The following is a 25,249-nucleotide window of genomic DNA, read 5'->3' on the forward strand; positions in this document are numbered from 1 at the left end:
ACAACATTTTGGAAACCTGTTTATTTTGTCTCATTTGATATTGCTGAAATGGAAATAAAGACAAGTAGAATTGATAGAAAGAATATTTCAGGGAAAGAAGAAGGAAGACAAATATGAGATCTTTGTTAAGAAAAATGATGAAGAGGTCATAAAGAGGAAAAGGAGAAGACTTTGTGACTGAAACTTTTTTTAAAAAGTACCAAAACTTCAGAAGTCTCCTGAATTGGGCAAGAGAGGAAAATTTCTGTACATGGTAAAATTAGGACTACGTACTAATGCTTACCAGTGAGAAAATTCAAGAGGGCCTCAGCAGCTGCGTAAGAAAGGAAAACAGGTATGTATCCAATTTGGCTTGTGTAAGGGTGATGGGACTATTGGGTAGAAAGATAATAAAGCAGAGAGAATTGATGTGGTGTTACTTTTTCTTCCCCTTCAAGCCATCTAAAATGTTACAAAGGGGCTGATTTGATTGGGGACTGACAGGCCAACATTTGTCTATGTTATAGCTTGTTAAGTTTTTCACCAACTGATAGACTCAGCAGGAAAAAGGAGACATGCTTCAGTCAGGAGACTGTTCTTTTTCATGACATAGATCATGAGAAGCCATGGAGCAGAGAAAGTTGGCTCGAATAGCTAAGTTGCAAGTTAACTACTTGGTGAATTTGATTTTCCCTTTTCTGTCCTCATAATGGAATGGATCATTAGAGGTGGTTACACCTTGTATAGCACAGGATTTTGTTGTTTCATCCTCTTTTGAGTGGGGTGGATGTTAGAAATAATAATTCAAGCTTCTGAAGATTATAAGCATTAGGCTTTATAAATGCTTTATTAGATGTGTATCATAAATATTGTGTGTAATGTGTGCAGTGTCTGGAATAGCATTACTATTAAGGATAGTATTAACATTAGCATTGTTTTTAGTATTATACTGTTACTATTGCTACTGCCTAGAAACAGTTTCACATGCTAGAAGTAATGTTGGATTAGAAATCTGGAGACGTACATTCTAATCTGGATTCTGCTATTAATGCGAACTTTGTCAAGCTCCTTCTTTTCTCTAGACCTCTATTTATCTCTGTAAAATGGGGAAGGTGGCAGAATGTTGTCCAAAGTGTTGTCTTCATTCTGATCTTGTACTAGTAAGACACATCTATAAATAGCTTTCCCAGAAGGGAAGGACTTAGTACGCTGCCTCATTGAGTCAACTGAGTAACTTAACAGCTTGCATTTGTAAGACATCCAGCCTGATGCACGTTCAGAACATTCACTTGGTTGTTCTGCAGTGGCCCAGGCTCAGTTGTTAGCTGTTGGGAGGGGAAGAGGGCAGCAGGTACATGGTATTTACTAGCAAACCTTTGAGGTTCCTTCTTCCTCTGACTTATTAAATTATCTGATGGCTAGTGTTAAGAATGGAGAGTGCCTGACATATGATTTTTTACTTATTCTAACAAAACATACAATTCCAGTACATTGAAAACAATAAGTGATTTTGAAAAGAAATGTAAAAACAGGATGCAGAAGGGAAAATGGGAGCTAGCCTAAGTGTAGCACTACTCTGTGCTAGGTATTCTTACAGGGCATGACACTATCATATTACTCTTCCCAAAACTTTGTCTAGGTACTCATTGCATGAATGAGGAAATGGTACTCTCCAGTTAATAACACAAAGTGGAACTGAGATTCACTAGCCTTTTTGTTTTCTACAGTACCATGCTGCCCCTTGAACTTCATATGGTGCAACAGAAGAAAAGTAATGTGGAAGTAGAAAGTGTTTCTGCCTACATGAAATTACCACCTGTGGTAAGGGTTTTTCCTAGCCTAGTAAAACACGATTCTGAAGTAGTTGCATATTGTGTGCTTCTTTCTGGAGCAGTGGGGGAAGAGATTCACTGAGAAGTAACTGTTGCCTCTGCCCCCTGCCAGTGGCTCTATTTCTGGCTAGTCTCCACCCCCCTCACTGAGATGTTGTTTTCACTGTCTGGAAAGTGTCACAACTCAAGTGATGAGTCAGTGACATAGCACATACTTTGTTTTCTGATTCAAGATAGAGTTGTAGTTTTAGTATCACTCCTTCAAGCAGGCTGTATGAAGGATGTTTACAGTTGACAGGAGGTTTCATTTTATTGGAAGATACCTCATTTACTTGAAGGTCTTTAGGGTTTTGAGTTTCTTATAAATGGAGAAGCTATTTTACCTGGTATACAGAGAATATTAGCAAGTTTGTGTTTGGATCATGGTACTATATAAACTCAAATTTATCCTCTATTTTGCCTATTTCATATGGAGACATTTTAAAAATTCTTATACAGTTGAATATTTTATAATTTGCAAAATGTTACAGCTTCATAAATTGCAATGTACATTGAAAGATACCCTGTAGACATCCTTTGCAGTTAGGAAGCAGACCAATTTAATCCCTATGTATCTGTCCATTCAATTATCTTCTAGTTCAATTCATAATTTCCTTTATGGAGACTATTCTAAATTTTAATGAAGCAACTAAGGTAACTACAATAAGCAGACACTTATTAATGACATCAGACACAATATAGCAGAATAAAATTTAATGTAGTTTTAATCACATTAAACTAGAAGTAAATGAGATGAACACAGAAAAACCATTTAAGTTGCATTCAGTTCAGCACATGCCTACTATGTGCCACAAATTGTGGCCTCTGCCCATGAGGAGCTTTCAAGCAAATGGGAGAGACAGTTAGATACTTAAATATATTCATTTTACTTACGGCAGGTGCTAAGATAGGAGGATGCAAGTTGCTATGAAGATACTAGTACTTAGTATCTAGTATCTAGATACTAGATACTTAAGTGTGAGCTGAAGACATAAGTAAGGCTTCCTAAAAGCTGACAGTTTCTTTCTATCTCTGCCTTTGAGTTGGCCAAAAAGTTTGTTTAGCTCATTTAGTTTTTTCCATAAAATAAAAGACACATTTTTCATTTTCACCAATAACTTCATTGATTTGGATATTTTGAGTATGTTGGCTATCTCCCACGTGGTATAACATTGACTGTTCTCAGTTAAAGTCTCAAGTTGACCACTGTCAACTTCAACTGGTCCTCCCAACCATGGAGCATCATCCAGCAAGAAATCAACAGCATAAAACTTTGTAAACCACTTCTGACATGTTCAATCAGTCACAGTACCTTCTCTATACACTGCACATATCTTTTGGGGGGGTTTCAGTTGCGTTTTTACCTTTCTTGAAATAATAAAGCACAATATGCTGAAAATGTTGCATATTTTCTTCCATCTTCAGTATTAAAATGGCTACACAAAAATTCACCAATTTTAATGTTTTTTATAAATGTATGCTGATATGTAGCTGTCACAATACAATCTAACAAAATTGTTTTGAATGAAGTTAAAGACAACTAAGTGCTATTAGAGCCATCTTATGGGAAAAAAGAAAATAACAAATGAACTTTTTGGCCAACCCAGTACTATAATTTGGGTCCACATCACCATCATGTCCTACCTAGGTCTCTTATTTCCACTCCAGCCCCCATATAAGGGGCCAAAACCAGCCTTTTGTTTGTTTGCTTTTTTATTTTGTGTATGTATGTTTAATGGAATTTATATCTTATAGCACTCCCAATTAAAATCCAGTTAAATATGGATATAAAACTTCTAATTAAACACCAGTGGTTTCCCATAGTTTGGAAGGCTCCCTTCCATGGCACACAAGCCATGGTAGGTCTGGCTCCTGCCTTCTCCAATTTCATTTCATGCTAAACTCCCCATAGTCACTTTCCCAAGCCACCCTGACTTTATTTCTAGGCCTCATCCACAACAATCTTGTTCCTCTGCCTCTGGATTTGCACTTACCATTGTCTCTGTCAGGAGAATTCTTCCTGAGTCTTCACTTGACCTGCACCAATCTCAGTTCAAACTTCATTTCCTAGAAACACCTTCACTGACTACCTTCTCTCCTCCCCCGGTTTTCTCCCCCTTTCGCCTCATGTTCTTTCTTCTATAATAATCTCAACTCGTTATTTATTTCTTTGTCATCTCTGTCTCTGCTCCAGAATGTTGATCTCAAGCCCCTGGCACATAGAAACTAATATATATATAAAATAAAGCAACATGAGTACTTCAATGTTTGTGTATATATGTACACACACATGTATATATGTGTGTGTGTGTGTATATACATACACACACATACACACACACACTTCACCCAATGACATTTTTTTAAACATTCACTTTAAAGAAAAAAGAAGGGAAAGAGAGAAATATCAACATGAAATTATATGTGCCCAAGCTGAGGATTGAACAAGCAACCTTTCAGTTATGATAGGATGCTCCAACCAATTGAGCCACACCAGCCAGAACAAAACTGTTTAATACATATTTGTTGAACAAATGATTGAATAAAAGGTGTTCGAGCTGAGTTGGGATGGATGAGAAAGACTCAGCCAGTCTAAGAACAATGGAAAGGTAAGAATAGCATGAACAAAGACACAGAAGCATGAACTGGCATGAGTGTTACTACACAGTTGAATGTCAACAGAGAGGAGTGGTAGGTGTGGCTGGTGATAAAAGACGGGAATTGGCTTACAAGGCCATTGTAAGCCATGACCTTGCACTTTACGGTTTAGAGAGAGGAACACTGTCAGATTTCTATTTAGGTCAGTGTTTCTCACAAATTTTTAACAAAGACACAGAAGAAATACATTTTATATTATCTGTAAATTGAGAACCATCCTCAGGCTTTAAAAACCACCGTATTCCTTGGCTCATGACCCCATTTCAGCATCTTCAAAGCAAGCAGAGGCAGGTCCAGTCCTTCACGCATCACAGCTCTCTGCCTTCCTTATCCACTTTTACTGACTCTTGTGATTAGATTGGGCACATTTGGATAATCCAGGATAATTTCCCCATGTCAAGGACCTTAATTTTAATCACATCTCCAAAATCTCTCTGTCATGCCACATAATATATTCACGGATTCTGGAGATTAGGGCATAGACATCTTACATGGGCTATTATTCTGCCTACCACAGAGATGTTCAGGGAGTTTTCTATAGCTCATACTCCTTCTACCCTCCCTTTCTCCCTCCCTCCTTCACTCCCTCTGTCACTCCCTCACTCTCATCCTGCTTTTTCTGAATAACCATTTTTTGAGTATTCTTTCCCAATGCTAAGTGCTGGCAACAGCAGTGAGCAAGAGAGTCAATGTTTCTTCTCTCACGGGGGCTTAAGTTCTGGCCCAAAGATAGATGGCAAACAATTCACCAAGTAAATAGACAAGGTAGTTACAGATTGTACCATGAAGGCAGTAAGTAAGGCAATGAGTAGAAGGTCGTTAGCTGAGCAAGACCACTCTGGCTAGGTGGTCAGGGAGGGGCTCTCTGAGGAAGTGACACATGATATGAGATCTGAAAAATGTAAGTCAGCCAACCACTGAGAACTGGGGAAGAGAACTGTAGCAGAGGAAATGGAAAGTGCAGAACCCCCCTCCCCGCCCCACCCCAGGCAGCAAAGGGCATGCCTTGTTTAACAGTCTGAAGGCCAGTGTGAATGAAGCAGCGTAAGCAGGGCCAAAACGCAAAGCAAATGACCGTCGTAAGATGGGAGAGGTGAGGCCATATATTGGCTGAAAGATCGTATGTGGTAAGGACTTTGCATTTCATTCTAACAGCAATGCGGACCCATTTCAGGGTTTTAAATAGTGGTGATGTGAGGAGATAACATAACCTGATTTATGTTTTTAAAAGGTAGTCATCTATGTGAAAATAACTTAGAAAGCAGCAAAGATGGATTGGAGAGACACTTTAAGGGGCTACTTTAGTCGTCTACAGGGGAGATGATAGTGGTTGGGACTAGGGAAAGGATGGTAGAAAAGGAGAGAAGTGGGATGATCTGTGACATATTTTGGAGGTAAAATTGACTGGACTTAGTAATGGTTTGGTTGTAAGGGATGAGAAAGAGGGTGGAATCAAGGATGACTTCTAGGTTTTTGAGCAATTTAAGGGATAACAATGTTATTCATTGAGATAGAACAGGCTGGGGGAGGAACCATTTTGGAGAATGGAGACCTAAAATTCTAACTGGACATGTCAGTATTGAGTAGTCTGCTAGATGTCCAAGAAGCGATGCCAAGGAGACAGACATGTGAGACTGGAGGTCAAGGAGAAGTCTGAGTTGGAGATATACAACTGAGAGTCTTGAGCATACAGATGATATCTAGAACCAGGCAATCGGATGAGATCTCTTGGGAGAGAGTAGAAATAGAGAAAAATAGTGCATTGAGTGAGCTGAGATCCTCCAAGAATTAAATATTAGGAGGGGAAGGAATGGCAACCAGCAAAGACAGTTGAAAAGAGGCTAAATTATTTGAGGCTACCCTGAGCGATGACTAGGCTAGAGGTAGAGGAGTCAAAGGAGCAAGTGGGCACTTCCTTGGAAGCCCACTAGGGCAAGACTGTTGTGTCTAGTACTTAACATTGTACCTGGCACGTGAAAATAGTCATAAATAATTGAGTGAATAAGTTAATTTTTTTTTGAGGCTCTCCAATATATTTTGGCACATTTCTAGGTATGGTAATTTCTAAGAAGTGAAGATTTGGATTGGCTTGTTCCCAGTGGCCTGACATCAGAGAACTTTCCATCTTACTATATGAATTTTTGGCTTACCATCAATAGAATTTAGAGAATTTGCTAATGACTAGTAGATCCATTTCATAGATTTAAATTTGGAAACAATCAGAAATCACCAGCTTGCATTTTCCAAACTATTCAAGATGAAAATAGTTGGTAAAATAATAAATAAACAAGACAACACACAAGTAAAATTGAACTTCTATACAAAATCCAAGCAACCCTCTTTGGAACCCTTGGAATTCCTTTCCCATTGCCAAAGAGAACAATTTTTGGCTAAGTTCTGGGGAGCAGGTCATGGTGGTTATGAGCCACTCTTTAATCTCCTGTTATTTCCAGAAGCAGGTGGCTAGATAAAAAATTCTTATTAGTATTGGAATTTCACACTACTGTGCTCGACTAAAATGATGCAGCCTATTTGGAAGGAAAAACTTGTGTAGGACTGAGGCTTACAAAGTTAAATAACTTGCCAATAGTCTCACGGTATTTAAACCCAGTTCTAAAGAACTCCAAAGCCATGTCTTCTCCCATGTTTCATGGGCCACAAGAAGCTTAAATGACATAGAGGTTAGAGGAGGCTAAGATTTTCAGTTTACTAGTTTTAAAAGTACACTTCATTATTTAAAACTAACAAACAAAATATTAACAATATGAAGAAAATTAAGAGGCATTTTAAGCCCTTCTGAATGATGGTGATTCTGGTATTTTCTGAATGTGTTTAACATGATGAATCTGTCTTCTTTTACAAGGGAAAGTATAGAGGCGTATTCCGGAGGTGACAGTTCATGGCACATACAGTTAGAGCATGCTATTCGACACTTATTTTTGTCATCATGTTGCTGTTGGTTAAAGCAAAAATAGGTAAGATATTTCTGTAATCTAATCTGTGGAAGGATTTGTGGTTTAAATTCTCAGTTACACATGCAATACGCATTTGTGATAAATATTCTGGTAGTTGTTCTTTTGTAGTCAATCTGTCATTTAAGTGGATAGGTCTGGTCTATGTGTGTAACTAATATGTATTTTATTTAGTTATACTAAGGATTAAAATAAGAGTTCAATAATATCATTTTCTCTTAAGAAAATGGCTAGGTAGCCAAGCTCAGCATCATGAATGAATGTTTTATGTTATAATGTATTTTAACAGAGAGTATTAATGGGTGAATTCAGCTATTTTTTTTTTTAATGACTGGCATTTTCTTTGCTTTATTGGGAACTTATTTTTGACTTTCTGGACATCAGGATCAAAGAAGAGCAAAGAAGCAGAAAAAAATCATAAGTAAGATAAGAGAAAGAGACTTAGTTTTAGTTTTGAAAATAGAAGTGAGAACTTTTAATCTAAATGAATTTTCAGCACTTCCTTTTTTGATTTAAATGCCTTTAAAAAAAATCAATTTCTATTGATGGGAATTGACCCAGGCAATCCTACAATTACCCAAAAAAGACTTTTAGTGAAGGGTTTATATAAAATTTAAAAGTTCAGGGTGAATCTATAATTCTGAGGTTCTTTCATTGGCAGTTACTAAGTATCAGCAAAAACTGATAACTCTGAGTAGTTATCATATTTATTTATATAAAAACTTCAGTGGTAAGAGTGACCTCTCTTTTAAATAAGAGTTTAATGTGGTAACTGGCTTGTAGTAAATAATATGGAGAACTCTTTTTAAAAGAAGAATACATTCATATAATTTTATATTGAGTAATGGTTCATCCAGCTCAGGGTATTAATCTTGAAGGAATATTAAAATATGGCATGGTAATATTTAACTTTCATCCTTGTTGTCAACTAACCACACCAGAGCCCCTGAATATTTTCTGTGATAAAATAATGTCATAGATTACACCTACTTTATAACACTAATATAGCAAAACAGGGAATTATTCCCAAATCTGCCCCTAAAGTTTGTAATACCTTTTAAAATTGTCTTTTTTTTTCTTTTTGGTATAAGTATTAAAGTTAGCATTATAAATTATAAATAGGGATGGAAACACATGTGATTTATTCTGGGAAGTACTTTTCAGTAGTCTAGTGAATGATTTACATATAGAGAGACTGGCTTTTCTTGGAATGTTCTTCCAACCCTATTTTCTCACCATTTTCCTATTTATAGTTCTGGTTCCAGTATTAGTGTTTTGAGAAGAATGCATGTTTTAATTCAGTTAAACTTTAATTGTTTGCCTTCTTTCCAATGTGCATCACCAATACAGCCAGGGAAGCAGAGGTTATTTATATTGCCAGGATTTGATGGGGTTAATTTTACTCTGCTTTTGGGACTCACACAAACCCTCCATTTTGGAGTGGGTTTCTTAAATGCCAATTGAGTACTGCATTTGTGTCTTCTGCAGATGTGTGCAAGAGAGGCGATGTGACTGTGAAGCCCTCCCATGTGATTTCGCTTGGATCAGCTGTCAATATTTCATGCTCTTTGAAGCCAAGACAAGGCTGCTCTCGAAGTTCCAGTTTTAACAAGCTAATCCTCTACAAATCCAACCAAGAGATCATGTTGCAGCCTGGCCACTCCCTCATTTTTCAGGACTCTCATCTTCCTCTGGGTACAACAGTGTTCCTCTGCAAACTGGCCTGTAGCAATAGTAAGGAGCACCTAATATGTGGGGCGCAGATTTCAGTCGGAGGTGAGCATTCCAATTTGAATTCCTAAAAACTGGTGATCTTTTGGTATTTGTTGTGTGTTAAGCAGAAATCCTAATATAGGACAGTGTTCTCTCTTCTCCCACCACATGGGTATATTTTATCTTGAAAGCAACATGAGCAACTCAATGTGAGAAGTCCTGAAGGCAATGAAATTGGGATCTCATTTGGTCTCTATTCTCTCTCTCTCTCTCTCTCTCTCTCTCTCTCTCTCTCTCTCTCTCTCTCTCTCTCTCTCTCTCTCTCTCTCTCTCCCTCCCCTCCCCCAGTCCTCCTACCCATTTTTTGATCATTAACATAACTTACCTATTGTCCTTGGACTCCAGTGTCAGGAAAATGCATCTCTGCAGCTGAGTCTTCGTGCCTCTATGACTTAAGAGAATTTGTTCAAAGCTACAACCTCCTAAAAAGAAGAAAGAGATGTCTCTTTTGTCCTATGCAGCCCAGGATGACTACCCAAGGCTGAGCATTTCTCCCCTCTCTAACTTAATGCACACAAAAAAGAGTTCTTCCACCCAGTCACTCCTTACTTACCAGAGGTTAAAAGAGAACTATTGTTACACTTACTGTTTCTTCCTAGGTTTTCTAGAAAACCTCCTGGAGCAAAACTGACATGCTAATACTCCCCAGGGGGGAGAGAGTTGTGTAGTTCCAGGGAAGCAAGGGTGAGCCAAGAAAGTAGCAAAGTACAGGTGGTTAAGTTACTGAGCTGGTCACAGAGTCAACAGGAAGCACAGCCAGTTCCTTGGTCACCAGGGACATCCCCAGAAAGAATATATGGAAAGGCAATGACAGGGGAAAGAGAAGAATCTGTTTGTGACTGGTCAAAGGTCACCCGCAGGGCATGAGCTCCCCCATACTGCTGGCTTACACTGCTGGCTCCTCCAGGTTCCTGCTGGGAGTTAGCACTAAGGTGTCAGAGCCAGCATCTACAGCATGAGCCACAATGCACAGGGTGAGCTAACAGAACACCTGCCTGCGGCTGCAGCCTTTAAAGGCCCAGCTGGCAAACCAGTGAGCATGCATGGGCACTGAGAGATCCCATCTGTGCCTCTGTGCTTCCAGGGAAGCTCCGGAGTAGCAGATGAGAAGCCTGAGGACGGTAGGAGGAATTGTGACAGCAGGCTGACCAAGATGCAAGGGGAGGGTCCCTGTCATGAAGACAGTGATATAGAGCTCAATGGGGATCTTTCCAGAAAAGATGGATACCTCTTCTCTGTGACCTATAAGGATATGGTTGGTGCCAGGCAATGTTCTGGGAGGGTCAACAGAAGCATTGAGCAGAACACCAAGGAACGGCCAAGCAAGTCACTGGGGGTACAGAGTCATAAACGAGGTCCAGTACTCTTTCAGCTCAGTCTCCACTCATGGGCCACGTACTCTCAGCTCTGACAGCCTGTGGTGTTGTAAGAGGAGCACGGGCTTTGAATTCCAACCCTGACACCAGCAATGTGTCCTTAGTTTCAATTCTCGGAGCCTCAATTTCTCCATCTGCATTTTGAAGATACTAACACTTACCTCATAAGATGGTTGCAGTGATTAGATGAGACCTTGTATGCAAAGTGCTTAATCTAGTATCAGGTACATCAGAGGAACATAGGTCATGAGTACTAAGATTGCATTTCTGTCCAGTTTTACTCTTTTCTTCACATGTTCAGTGTGCTGTGTAGCTGAACATGCTTCCCTTAAGAGAAAGTATAAGCATTGGTTATAGACAAAAAACAATACAGTATTCCCTCACTTATTGTGGGTGTTACATTCTAGACCACTCCGCGAAGTAGGAACCTTACATTTATTCTACACTCTTAAACCTACGTAACTTTAACAACATACGTATGCAGTACCACAAAGTGCCGCGATACAGTGAAAAATCCATGATAAATAATTAAATATAATATTTTAAAAAATCTTGCGATACAGTAAGTCCATGATAAGTGAACTGTGATATAGAGAGGGACTACTGTATTATATTTAATTATTTATAACAGATTTTTCGCTATATCACGGGATTTTGCAGTATTGTATATGTATGTTGTTAAAGTTGCGTAGGTTTAAGAGTGTAGAATATGTTTAAGAGCATAAGTAGTGTTTATAAGTGTGGAAAAGGTTAATAAGGGACTGGGAACAGTTTATAAGTGTGTGGGAAGGGTTTATAAAGCCTTAAAATATATATAAATACTAAAATAAATGTAAGGTTCCTACTGCGTGGATTTTCACCTATCACGGGGGTGGGGTGGGATCTAGAACGTAATACCCGCAATAACTGAGGGAATACTGTGTTTAAAAAAATCCCATAATACAGTGAGGCCGCGATAAGTGAACCATGATATAGAGTGGGACTACAGTATTTTCTAAAAAACACCAGTGGCCCTCACCTCCCTTGAGCTCAGGACACGTGAATATTTTACCCAGGTAATTTACCACCTTATCAGACCAGTGTCACATATTTGTATTAAACAGTCCCATCCCTGTGATGTCAGTCCTAGGTGTCCACAGTGCTGCCGGTGTTTTGTTTTTAGTAGGCTAACAGTAGCCTTGGAAGTCAGTATCCTTGCAGATGTCTTTATCCATTCTATATCATTTCAGATAAATTATTAGAGTGCTACAACTCCTTTTCATTTTTTACTTTTCCATCCAGAGTCTGCGGATGCATTTGTGACACTTTGTAGCCTCAGAAGATCTAGGGAGGTGGTGAGGAGTATCCGTCATGGTGCAGTGCAGTTGGGTGGTGCCGTTGCCTGAACGTTGCTTGTGCAACATGCTCTAGTCGTAACCGCACCATGAAATGGCTGCTCTCTGAGCAAGTTTAGCACCTTTGAGGTGAGGTGATTTGCTGGAAGCAACACCTTTTTCTGAATATGGCTAGTCATTCCAAGAAAAGACACAACGAATGTTGGTTTCACCAGTAAGCTTAATCCTATCTAGTGAGAGAATAAGCAGCCCATTTTCCTTTCTGTGATAAGTGGCAGTTGTTAGTGCCATGAATATCTTGAGAGGACCTGTGTGTAGTGGGCTGGTTCTCTAGAATGGGGAATGGCTTAACCTCTTCTTCCCTGTCCCTTTGTGGGCTTGTGCTACTCTTCTATCCAGAGCTCATCCTGGTTGTGTAATAACTAAGCAGTCAGTGCTTTATCTTGACCTCATAGGATTGATCCATAAACTAGACATTCAAAGCAATAAATGAAAGACAATGGATTTTTTTGCTTGTTGTTTTCAATATATGTTTGTCTATTGACTATTTCTGAAAGCTAATTTTTTAAAGACTTTTCATTGCCCATGGTAAGTAGAACTTTTAAAAACAGTGACAATCATAATACTCATAACAATTTATTATGAGCTATTTTAATTTTTAAAGGCTTTGATTTTTGTCCTTTCCTTGGAATCAGCTATTATAACTTTGTATTGAGGAGAATTAGGTCTGGTTTCCTCTGGGACAGACAGTCTCTGCAAAACCAAGTCTTGGGATGAAGTAGACTCCTTGATTTCCTGGTCCAGGGAACTCACACCGAGAAAGGTGATTTCTGGGGCAAAGCTGTGGTTTTTAAAGATCAGATTCTCTGCAAACATTTAGGAGTAAAGATGAGGATGAGGACTTTTCATTATGTAAGAGTGCCAGGTATTTTATATTTCATTTGGTCATCAAAAGACCCTATGAAGGGTTAGGGTAAACATGGTGGTTTAAACACATTTATTCTCATTCTTCCTGAAATAAAGCCAAGATTCATTAAAGAAAGTTTTCTAGAGGCACAAGCCCTAAGGGACAAAAACAATGGAAGGGGAGATACATCAACCACATTTCGGAAGCTACAAAACAGGGGGACCAGTAATACTGGCTTAACCTACACCTGGCAAAGGGAAAAATTAAGATGCAACCTGATTTTATGCAGAAGCTCCTGTCTCAGGATGACACCATAGACTTCTGAAGTGAGGGTAAAAGTGAAGCCAAAACTGAGAAAGTTGATTGAAAATCGATTAAAATCTAAAACAGATTCTAGATACCCTTTCCAACTCTGTGTAGCCGGAAAGTCACTGCTGGCTTAAGACTGGAGGCTTGGTATCAGAGGATAACTGAAGAAATTTCAGCCAGTTGGGTTGAAATTGGTAGTATCACACTGAAAAACAGAGGAATTGAAGGAACATTTACATTTAGCTCCCTTCAGACCTGTATGCTCCTCCAGGCAGGTTTGAAAATTCTTTTCTGGAAAATCTGGCTAGGCCAAGAAGAAATATATAAAATTGACATGAGAGGAGCTTCAGAAAACCTAGCCAACTGATATACACATAGTGTTCCGACCTCTAATGTAATGCCCCACTCCTATATATGAGTAAGAATATAAGGATCTGAAGAAACTGTCTAACATGAAAGATAAAAACCAAAACAGACACCTGAAACAAAGCATATAAACAAAGTAAGAAATAGAGTGTATTCAAGGAGAAGAAATGTTAAAAAAAAAGATTTTCCTTGATACCCTTAGAGAATTAAGAAAAAATATTGCATACAAAACAAAAATAGGATGCTATAAAAAGGCAATATTCATTGAGCAGAAAATATTCTCCCCCCACAAAAAAATAAGCAAAAATTAAACACTCAATAGAAGGGTAGAAATATAAACTGAGGAAGTTTTTCTCTATATGAGAGCAAAAAAACCAAGAGTTTTAAAATATAGGAGATAAAATATAAAATTTGGGGACAGTTCAATCTATGAAAACTATGAACTTTTAAGAGGAGCAAACAGAAAGAAGGGAATCTCAGAGAAATAAATCAAGAATGTTTCTCAAGCTAAAGGACAAAAGTTCACAGAATGTATGAACTCTTTGAGAATCTATAAGAATAAAAGAAAATAGATCCTCATTAAACACATCTTTGTGAAAATTCAGAGTCATGGAGACAAAGAAGATTCTACAGTCTTCTGAAGAGAAAAAAAAAAAAAAGACCATAACAATGGCTCAAGAATCAGAATGGAGTTGGGCTTCTCAACAGCAATCTATAATGTAAAAGACAACAGAACATGACCTTCAGAATCCTGAATCAAAATGCTTTTCAACCTAGAGTTTTATACTCAGCCACGGTTATTAGTCAAGTATGAGGATAGAAGAAAAGACATTTTAAGCTATGCTCAAAATATATCTATACCTGCACTGCTTCCCAAGTAACTACTGGAGGATATACTCTACTAATAAATGTAATTAAATCAAGAAAGAAGAAAGCATTGAATCTAAAAAACAGGAGCTCCGACACAGGAAAAGGGAGAAAGAATTTGCAGGGCACAGAAGATAAGCAATCCCAAAATGACAGCTGTGTACCAGGCCTAGAAGCAAACCAGTCATATGTATTGGAAAGTTCAGGGTTCTCCAAGAAAGAGGTCTTCAAGTAGATGAAAATGATAGATTTCTCAATGCATCTGAATATGTTGAATAGTGATTCAGATAATTGACTTGAGGGTTTGGAACTATATTAATAATAAAATCTAAACAAATGGAAAAACAAGATAATTAACTCCGAGATGAACAAAAAGTTGTACATGAGATGAGAAGTTAACACAGAATTTAATGTTAAGTGCCTCAGTCAGAAGTAGTATGTATAGATGTATAAAGTGAATATATAAATATACATATACATGTATAATATATGTATCTATAAGAAAGAATCTATTCTAGGAAAAGTTTATTATTCCATTAAACAAAACTATATGTTTTGTATTTTATACCCATTTTATAGATAAAGAAACTGAAGCTCTGAAAAGGTAACTTGGCCAAAGTCAAACAATGGGCATATACTGTGCCTGGCCTGTGACGTGTGCTGAGGACAATGTCTAGGGCCTCAGTGGTATACTTGTTTAATTTCACCCAAAGGGTATATTTATCTACATGTGGGTCTCAGTATGAGGGTAGAATATAATAACTGTTATATCTAAGAAACGCCTAGCTTTGGGTTCTGTTTTTGACTATGAAATGTATTCATTTAAAAACAGACACTTTGCAATAGAAGGGACCATGTCTGCCTTGTATACCTTTGTATTTCCACAGCTAGCGCTGTGCCTAACCCATGGAAACTACTCAGTGTCTATGTTTATAAATAATTAATTTATAAATGTTCATAAAGTACTCCAAGTGATGCTGCACATATTAGATTTAGGTGGTATAACCCAAAAGGACATGAGTAGGGTCAAAGGATAGAAATGTCCTGGCAGAAAATTTAGGTCAATGGAGAAAAAAGAGCCCCTAATCTTATTTTATTTTCCTCACCTGGGGCCATGCTTATTGATTTTAGAGAGAGGGGAAGGCAGGGAAAGAGAGAGAAAAAGAAACATCTATGTGAGATAGAGAAAGATTGATCCGCATGTGCCCTGACTGGGAATTGAACCCACAAACTATTGGTTCACCGGACAGTGCTCCAGCCAAGTGAGCCACACCAGCCAGGAGGAGTCCCTGATTTTTAAAGGTTTCTAATATTGGAGTGGGCTTTATCCTGAAAAGGTAAATTCATCATCACCAGGGTAATGGAGCTAGCACTGGGTAATCCCCTCCCAGGGAGAAGAGTAGAATATGGTGGTGGAAGGCTTGGATGCAAGCAAGCCATACCTGGGCTTGAGCCCTGCTTCTGTCATTTTGTAGTTTTGTAATATTTGGCAAGGTACTTAACCTCTAAGTCTTAGTTTCCTCTTCAGTAAAGTGAGGGTAATAATAGTATGTACATAATGTAGGTGCTGTGATGTCTAATTGAGAAAAACCACACATAAAACATTTAGCTTAGGATTTGGAATATAGTAAGTATAATATTAGATCCATAGTCACTATTATTGCTATTTTTAGTAGAAGAAATTCATGCCTCAGAGGCAAATTTGAACTTGATGGGATCTAAAATATAAGCTTGTCTGAGGATGGGATATATAGAGAAAGTATTGTTATCTTGTTAACAAATAATAATGTGATTGAAATATCGCTTGTATGGCATGTAAAATGTGTGATTTTGCTCTTTATTTTTCAAGTTGTTCCAGAACAGCCTCAAAACTTATCTTGTACACAGAAGGGAGAAGGTGGAACCGTGGTCTGCACCTGGGACGGAGGACGAGACACCCACATATGTACTGTGTACACTTTACAGTGAGTGAGAGACTGGTTTTGTAACTGTTTTGTGGGTCTTTTGTAAGATGATTTTTAGAAATACTTAATAGTTGTAGTTTTACCAGCAGTAAAAAGCAATAGACAATTCTAGGTAATTAGATGCTTTAAAAAAAGTTCTAATATTTATCAATTAAAAATGGTTCATTCATTTGAAGCGTGAGAACTTGGGTCTGAGGTCTCACTCAGAGTTCTCTTCAGGGCATCCAAGGTCCATGTCACAGATGTTCTTCCTTGCTCTAATAGGGTTAATCTGGCTCTGTTTTATGCTTTCCCTTTTCTGCAGATGCACACTCTTGTGGTCATGATATATAAAATAGACTCTTCCTTGTGGGAACTTTCCATTAGCCTGGGAAGAGTTTCTTTTCAAACCACCTTTGCCTGACATGAGAATCTACAAAGAGAGAGAGTCTGGGAGACTGCTCCAAATTATTTCATAATCCCATCCAAAGATCCAGCTGGGTTGCACTATACCTAAGTGAGCAGCAGATAGGGGAAAGGAAATGGGGCCCAGGGTTCCAGTCTGTACTAGGAACTGGCACTTCTGTGTAGTAAATATTGTACCAAAGTAGCCATGGACCCTTTGAATCTGACCTGAGGAACCAAGATGTCAGGCAGGGTTTGAGGAATTCGGGCAGTGTAGGTATGATTATTCACCTATATGGTCATCAGAAAAGTCTCAGTCCTACCCAAAAAAGGGATGGGGGAAGTATGGTCCTATTTATGACCATAGAAATATTTCCATAGTGGACCCTCTAATAATAAGGCTGACCTTCAAAATATGTCTACACTTTTACGCATTTGAAAATTTTGTTCTTTTGTACTAAAATGAGAAAGTGCATAAGGGATCTCGTTAAACACAATTGCCTTTTATTTACAGGTTAAATGGACCAAAAAATTTAACTTGGCAGAAGCGCTGTAGTGGTTGTTATTGTGACCATTTGGACCTTGAAATCAACCTAACCCCTAACTCATCTGAATTCAGTTACACAGCCAACGTTATTGCTCGCAATAGTCTTGGAAGTGCTTCTTCGTTTCCATCCACATTCACAGTCTGGGACATAGGTACATTTTATTTCACTTTTTGTAGGTGTCATATATTAGCACATGAACATTATTTTTTAAATCACTCAAATGTTCTATATGTGATTGTTTCAAAAGAGGCAGCAGTTGATGGAAAGTGACCAACAGGCACTGGCAGAGGATAAACATTACTTTGATTAAAGTAAAAAGGTGCATGATCCTAGAGCTACATAGAGATGGTTGTATAAAATGGGATATTCAACCTTATTTTCTGTATTGGACAAATATGAGCCCCCAGCTTCAAATCCCATGAAAGCACTAGCTGCCAGTAATACCATCTGACTGAGAGAGGGTCCTGTGAGGTTCTTCAAGAAGCTCAGTGTAGGACCTTCATGGCAGAGGTGTCTTTTTACCCCCACAGCTACTCACAATTCTGAGTTAGGCTACATGAAGGCCTGCTGGGCTAGAGCAGCTGGTGCAAACTATAAATAAAACGTATCAAAGCTTATCTGCACCTTGCTCTGAGAATACTTACCTCCCTCCTCTCAGTTTGGTTGCCAGAATGAGCTAGTCCCACTACATTTCTGAACAAATTAATTGGCCCAGTTGAGTCAAAGACCAATCTCAGGCCTTCCCAAGTTCTGCCCATCCCAGATAGGACTGGGTTTCTGCCCTGCCTGAAGTTCCAGCCTCACACTATATGTTTCTCTTCTCTCTTTTCAAAGCACCTCTTTGCATGCCGTAAGTCTGAACATAGGCATTTACTATGCATTTTCCTATCACACTTCTTCCCATCCTACCTTCCATGTCTTTACATAGACATCTCTAAGCCAATGTCTTCCCTCTCATTATTTTCTTCTGTTCTCAGAGAAACCCTGGTTCTTCTCACTGATGCAGTAAAGAATTACAGAGTGGCGAGCTTATTAGGATGCAAACAAGTTTATTAGTGAATGGGAGAGCAAAAGCAAGGGTGACCAAAGGCCAGGGTGTCAAACTCGCCCTAGGGTGGCCAGAGGCCCTGCGGCCAGAAGGCCAAGAGCACCAAGAGCGCCATGAGGAGCGAGTCCTTTGTTCTGAGGACTTACATAGTTGGCAGGATGGGGCGGGGGGGGGGGAGTTACATATTGATTAATGGATAAAGGTGGAGCCAGCTTTCTCAGGAGGATGTGACTACCCAGATCTAGGTATGTGTGGGGGTCTGTTAGCCCGAATCCTTATCTTGCTCCAGACTCCATTTGTTCATCTTAAAAACTTATAAGTGAAGGGAGGCAGTAAATTAAAGTTGGAACAGTTACCCAAAGTTATTCATGGGCTCTTTCTGTAAGCATTAAGGACTCTCTGTAAAACAGAAAGTGACCAGAGGTAGGAAATTAACCAAAGTTGTTTTATGGGCTTTTTCTTTGGGTACCATGGACCATCTCCCGCCTTTCTGGCATTGGGATGAAAGCACAGTTTCAAAGGCTTTCCTTCCCAGATAATGGAAAGGATACGTAGCATTTCAAGGACTTTCCTCCCCTGTGCTAACATAGTGTTTCTTGTGATGCTGGAGCACCTGGCAATATAATCAGGCCAAGCCCAGGACTGCTGAGTTAGCAGGTGAGACATATCTCTCTCTGCTTCTAGCCTCCTCTATTAAGTTCTTTTTAGATTGCTGTGGTGAGGGTCCTGCCTTTATTTCCCTTTTGCTACTCATTCAACTGTTCCCCTATCCGTATGTCTCCTTCCTGTGACTTTTCTATCAACATTTCTGCTCCTTCTGAGGTGATCACCACTACCTACCTTTGCCTTCTCAGCCATTGGAACTCCCAGGTTTGGCACGTTGTTTTTTTTTGTTTGTTTTTTTTTGTTTTGTTTTAATCATTGGATTAAATGGAATCAACACTATTACTAAGGTTGGTGGTGGTTTCTTTGATAAAAATAAGGGTAGATTAAGAGGAATTATTTTATTAATTTAGAAGCAAACCAAACTTTTCTTTTTTTCTAAAAGCCAGGGTCTTCTCTTTGTTTATTTCACCAAATTTGGGTGTCATGATCTTAGAGATGAATTTTGTTCAACTTTTTATAGATCATGTCAATGCATAAGGCAATTTCTGATTGTGGAGCCTGAATTACACTTTTTTTGTTTGTCCTGGTTACCAGTGAAGCCTCTTCCTCCGAGGAACATCACAATCAAATTTGCAAATGCTTCTGTGAGCAGATGCACTCTTCAGTGGATAGATGAGGGGATGGTGCTGCTTAATCAACTCAGATATCGGCCCAGTAACAGCAGGTTCTGGAATATGGTAATTAATGGGCTTTGGACTGAAGGGAACCATTAAACAGAGAGGGTTTCTTAGAATTGCTGCACAGATCTGTCTTTTCATACCAGCAAAATATGTAATTTAAAATATTTGTCCACAAGTATATACTTGAGATACACCAGAAAGTCAGACGCACCTCTATTTATGAAATATCTTGAATTCTGATCACTGATTTTGAAATTTTTTAAGTTGCAAGCTTGTGTAAACCAGTATTAATTTTCTATATTTTATTTCTAGTAAAGGGCTTATTTCCCCTTGTTTTTCTAGTTACAATTTTTAACATATTAGAAAAAGAAATATTAGGGAATATCCATATAAGCTTATATGGAATTTAATATTCCAAAGATAAAGCCCCAGACTTTATTAGGCATTATTTTTTTTACAATAAAAAGTATAAGATTATATTTTTTATAATGCAAAGGACTAGATTCACATATAGCTGATACTCAAAAGAGGTATAATAATTAAATTTTTCTTATGTAATTAGTTTTATATAATTAAAGTTTTCTGTTTGAACCCAGTTCTATGTCTATATAAGTGTTGACATATGCATCACATTCTAATTGTAACCAAATAAAAAATAATCTCTACTGTAGAAACTTCTCCAAGGTCTTTTTCAAAATTGGTAGCTTTCAATCTTTATTCCTTTTTCAACTAGTTTTAGGATTCCCCTTGGAACCCATATAGATAGGTTTTTAATCTCAGGAGAGTTTTGTTTTTGTTTTTTAAGACACTATTATTTCAGATTAACATTATGTGTATGCAATAACCCAGCCATTGATATTTCCTCTCATTGAATGACAGATCTGAAAAAAATAAAAAGGGTTATCTGGTTTAGTGTTTTTACCTTTATGTTAAAATTCTTTAAATTAATATAGTATTAGTATTCATCTTTAAAAATCCTGTCTGATTGAAGGTTAATACTACAAATGCCAAAGGAAGACATGATTTGTTGGATCTGGAACCATTTACAGAATACGAATTTCAGGTTTCCTCTAAGCTACATCTTTATAAAGGTAGTTGGAGTGACTGGAGTGAATCATTGAGAGCGCAAACGCCAGAAGAAGGTATGTGTCAAAGAGAAAAAAACGCAGGATTGGTGGGGAGGGGGAAGAAAGGAGAGAAAGAAGAAGATGCAGTGATTTTATGATTCTCCTAGAATGGAATCTCTAAAGTACTGATATTGAATCAAAAAGTATGATTGCATTAATTAACAAGTTAATTTTCACATTAACTTAAGTTCTGAAACTGTCCAGAGAGATATGTCTATATTACTAGGAAATACTTAACTTTAGATAAATCCTACTCCTGTTTGCCACATGTTTTTCATGTTGGTTACAAACTCATGCCTCAGTAATGTTTGGTTGTAACTCTTATTCTCTTGCACTTACTATCTCAGTAACTTTCTCATGCCACAAAGCTAAAGCAGTAATTAATTTCATTCTTTCATAGTTAAACCTTGATACATTTTACCTTTTGTATTCTATGAAAATTAGTTTGGCTTTATAAGCCACTAAAAGCTTGAAAGAAGGAAGACTGTGGAGACATAACATTTTAAAGGAAAATTTAGCATCCAGTAATCTTTCTCCTCCAAATATTGCAGCATTGCATTTCTTCAAGGCTTTAACTCACTGCTCAGATGAGTGCCAATGGACTGCTCATAGCTATGGAAAGGATATCACATATATTTTTCAGTCTGTGGACTTTTCTTTTTAATAGTTATGGGAAGATAATTTTATTGAAATACAGTAGTCCTTCTCTATATCGCCGTTCACTTATCGCAGCCTCACTGTATCGCGGGATTTTAAAAAATATTATATTTATTTATCGCGGATTTTTCACTGTATTGCGAGATTTTGTGGTACTGTATACATATGTTAAAGTTACATAAGTTTAAAGGTGTAGAATATGTTTAAGAACTTAAGTAGTGTTTATAAAAGTGTGGAAAAGGTTAATAAGGGAATGAGAAAGGTTAATAAGGGACTGGGAACAGTTTATAAGTGTGTGGGAAGGGTTTATAAAGCCTTAAAATATATATAAATACTAAAATAAATGCAAGGTTCCTACTTTGTGGATTTTCACCTATCACGGGGTGGGGGTCTAGAATGTAATACCCGCGATAAGTGAGGAAATATTGTATAACCAAATATTTTATTAAAGCAAAAATGCTTATTGGAACATTATTATACCAGTATTAAAAAATCCTTGGAGACACAAGAAATAACCACCTGAATATTAGTTTTCAAAAGCTCTCAATTAGTGATATAGTATGGAACTTTTCATAATTTGTATAAATTTGGCTCAGAGGAAAAATTATTAGCATATAATCCATTGCTTTATTATCTGGAGATTTTATAATATTAATGCTTATTTGTGAAACTCATGGATGTGTGTACATATGAACCAGCCTTGTGATTAAGTTACATTTATTTTCTGTGAGCTAACAATGACTTTTGGTAATTGATGACACTTATCAATAGTGCTTCAATTATATTCAAGTACCTAAAGGACCTGTTAACAAATATAATTTCTGATACATAAATTGTAGGATAATTATATAGCTTTCCTTTCTCCTTGTATGCATTGCATTTCTCTGTTTTTTAAAAAAAGTTTAAAAACGAATTCATTAAACAAATTAGAATATTTTTTCTCTCATTTTATGATAAAAAAATCTCTCTGCTTGAATGCTTGCTATTTTATAATCCAGAGCTTACTCTTATTATCCTTTTATTACACATAGTCAAAGCAATGTGCTTTTATAAAAGTACTTCATGGATTAGATTTTATTTATACATAATGCAGATAAAATTCTTGAAAATGGCCATATTTTATGTTTTAGTTCAAGGTAGTAAATAAGCCGAGAAATATTTGTTATATCACATTAGGCTAAACTGTAAACAAGGAAAACTCAAGGCTTGTGAATTCTTGACAATGATCTGTTTAGAGATGTATGAAAAAGTTTTTATTTTCTAAGTGTTTATCCATTGAATTAAAAACCTTTCAAGGTAGGACAGTAACTTTCTCATATTCTATAACATAAAACACCATTATAACAATGAATGCAGCAACTTGTTATGGTTAAGAACTTGTAGATGGTTGTGAATTGAACCAAGGAAGCTGGTTTATTCAGAGTAATTGCAGGCATTCATAAAGAGAGAAACCCATACTCTGAGTATACACCATGGTTACCAATCTGTTGGCTTCCTTTCAATGTTTGAATCTCCCTTTGGGGGTTTGATCTTTCTGTGGGTTTCTGTAAGATCTCTTTTCTCTTGCCTAAGCTGCTGCATGGTTTTTGTCTCTTACCACTACTTCTGTCATCAGTTTCTTTATGAAACGCCAACTGATGTAAACCTAAAAGGTGTGAAATTTTTTTAACACGTCTTCCTTTAAGCTCTTTAAATATGTACTCATATGTAACTTGGCATTTAAAAAAATTACTAGTAAGCTTCTTTTTTTTTTTTTAAGTTACTCTTAAACTGAATGATCCTTTGCTACCAAAACTGAGAGCAATGTGTTTTCTCCTGGTGAATTGGGCATAGTTATTTATATCATGTCAGCGAAAACAAGGCCGTTATTTACTCCATATGGCCTTTCATTAAATTTAACTCCAGTAACAGTCCTCCATGAAAAACACTTTTTTAAATGACCACTAAGTATGGGGTAGGACAAAGTGAAACCTTTCTGTGTTTAGGACAGTGCTACAATCAGTTTCCATCGAAGGCAGGCTTCATACTGGGAATTGAGCACCCATATTTTGCTTCTAGGGGAAATCACTCTTGAGTTTGGGTTAACTGGTGTTCAGACAAGCCTGAGAATGTTCTTGGGAGTTGGGAGAAGGTGATCCCTCACCACTTAGAACGCCCAGGTGGAGATTCCAAAATGAAGATGAATGAGCCATTCTTCAGAACTGTGTTATCAATTTGGTGTTTCTGTTTGTTCATTCACCATTTTTAAAAGTCTTACTTTCAAGTTTTGGTCTTGCTAAACTCTACTGTGGACACTTACTAAAGGAAGCCTTCTGTGCTCCCACATGTGCCAGGGTGGTAAAGGAGGAGACTTTCCTTATCATGGGGATGACATGGTGTAGTGAGAGATCCACCAAGAGGGAGCAAACGCAGGGTTACCAGCTACAGCCACCCCTCCTCACATTGAGAAGCTAGGTAATTCCTTCTTCATTTGTAATTTTAAAATTTTGCTAAAATTAGTTAGGTAAGAAGGATTAAATACTAGAGGTTATTTTACCATCTTGGTTAGCAGGCATTTCATACAACCTAGCTTAGATGTCAGCAGACATTTTCTGTAAAAGTTCAGGTAGTAAATATTTTTGGCTTTGTGGACCAAAAATCTGTCTGAACTACTAAAATTTGCTTTTGTAGTATACAAGCAGCCATTGACAATATATAAATACTTAGACAAAGCTGCATTTCAATAAAACTTTATTTATGGACACTAAAATTTGAATTTTATATAATTTTCACATGCCACTGATTCTTCTTTTGATTTTTTTTACAATTAAAAAATGTAGAAATCATTATTATTAGTTTGTAGTCTGTATAAAAACAGAAAATGTGCCAGATTTGATCCATAGGCCATAGTTTTCTGACTTCTAAATTAGCTAAACTTGAAACTATCATATTTATGCCTTTTTGCATGAGGCTTGAGGAAATGAGAATGAATGGCTCTTTACCCTTGTAAAGGGATTACATGCAAACAGTTTCATTAGAAAGAAAATGTTATGTTTCCGATCCAATGTCAGGCCCTATCCTCTTTTCTTCTTTTGAGTCTCCTTTAAACCCAACATGTACCCCGAAAGAAGTAAGTGCCTAAGTTCAATTATTTGATGAGATGGTGATCACCCCAATAGGAAGACATGTTTTTCCATGAAGCCCCCTCTGAACACAAACCAATGGGAAAAAATATGCTTCTCTGGATAGTCTGTGGGAAATGTGTATGTATCAGGAACTATGCCAGGTGCTGAGACACAGTGATAACTAGCCAGATCCTCAGACTCAAGGGTGTATCTTGGCACATCAGGAAAAGATTCGTGGAGGAGGGGAACCAAGAAGACATGTGATGTCCAAAGGGGATCTTATGGCTTTCCTCCATCTGGAACATATGGCCTCCAATATCATTGTAGTAGGAGAAAAGAGCTTTTTCCTCCTTGAAGTACTTGATTCTCTTGCATTCTTTGAAATCTCACATTCCTGAGGGTTAATTTTTTCTTTTATTTATTCCACTATTACCCTCCTCTACCTCCTCTCACCCACCTTTTCCTCTTATAATCACCATACTGTTGTCTGTGTCTATGAGCTTTTCTTCTTCTTTTTTCCCTCTCAATCCCTTCACCTATTTTTCCCAGTCCCATAACCCTCCTCCCATCTAACAGCTTTCAGTCTGTTCTCTGTGTCTATGAGTCTGTTTCCATTTGGTGTATTTATTTATTGTGTTCATTAGATTCCACATATAAGTGAAATCTTATGGTACTTCTCTTTCTATGACTGGCTTATTTCACTTAATATAATTCTTACC

At 37.6% G+C, this 25,249-nt stretch overlaps 1 protein-coding gene across 1 annotated transcript in view; it reads left to right on the top strand.

Annotated features, from left to right (window-relative positions):
- Positions 1-7,387: 7,387 nt before the first annotated feature.
- IL12RB2 (interleukin 12 receptor subunit beta 2) overlaps positions 7,388-25,249 on the top strand; it is a 71,616-nt gene continuing 53,754 nt past the window's right edge. The window contains exons 1-6 of the mRNA XM_090269587.1: positions 7,388-7,483; positions 8,969-9,256; positions 16,262-16,376; positions 17,275-17,459; positions 19,557-19,699; positions 20,634-20,784. Coding sequence (XP_090125713.1) covers positions 7,408-7,483; positions 8,969-9,256; positions 16,262-16,376; positions 17,275-17,459; positions 19,557-19,699; positions 20,634-20,784 — 958 coding nt within the window. The 5' untranslated portion in view covers positions 7,388-7,407. The remainder of the gene's footprint in view (positions 7,484-8,968; positions 9,257-16,261; positions 16,377-17,274; positions 17,460-19,556; positions 19,700-20,633; positions 20,785-25,249) is intronic.

Source organism: Furipterus horrens, unplaced genomic scaffold (genome assembly GCF_987537825.1).
Source record: "Furipterus horrens unplaced genomic scaffold, mFurHor1.1.pri manual_scaffold_3, whole genome shotgun sequence".
NCBI lineage: Eukaryota > Metazoa > Chordata > Mammalia > Chiroptera > Furipteridae > Furipterus > Furipterus horrens.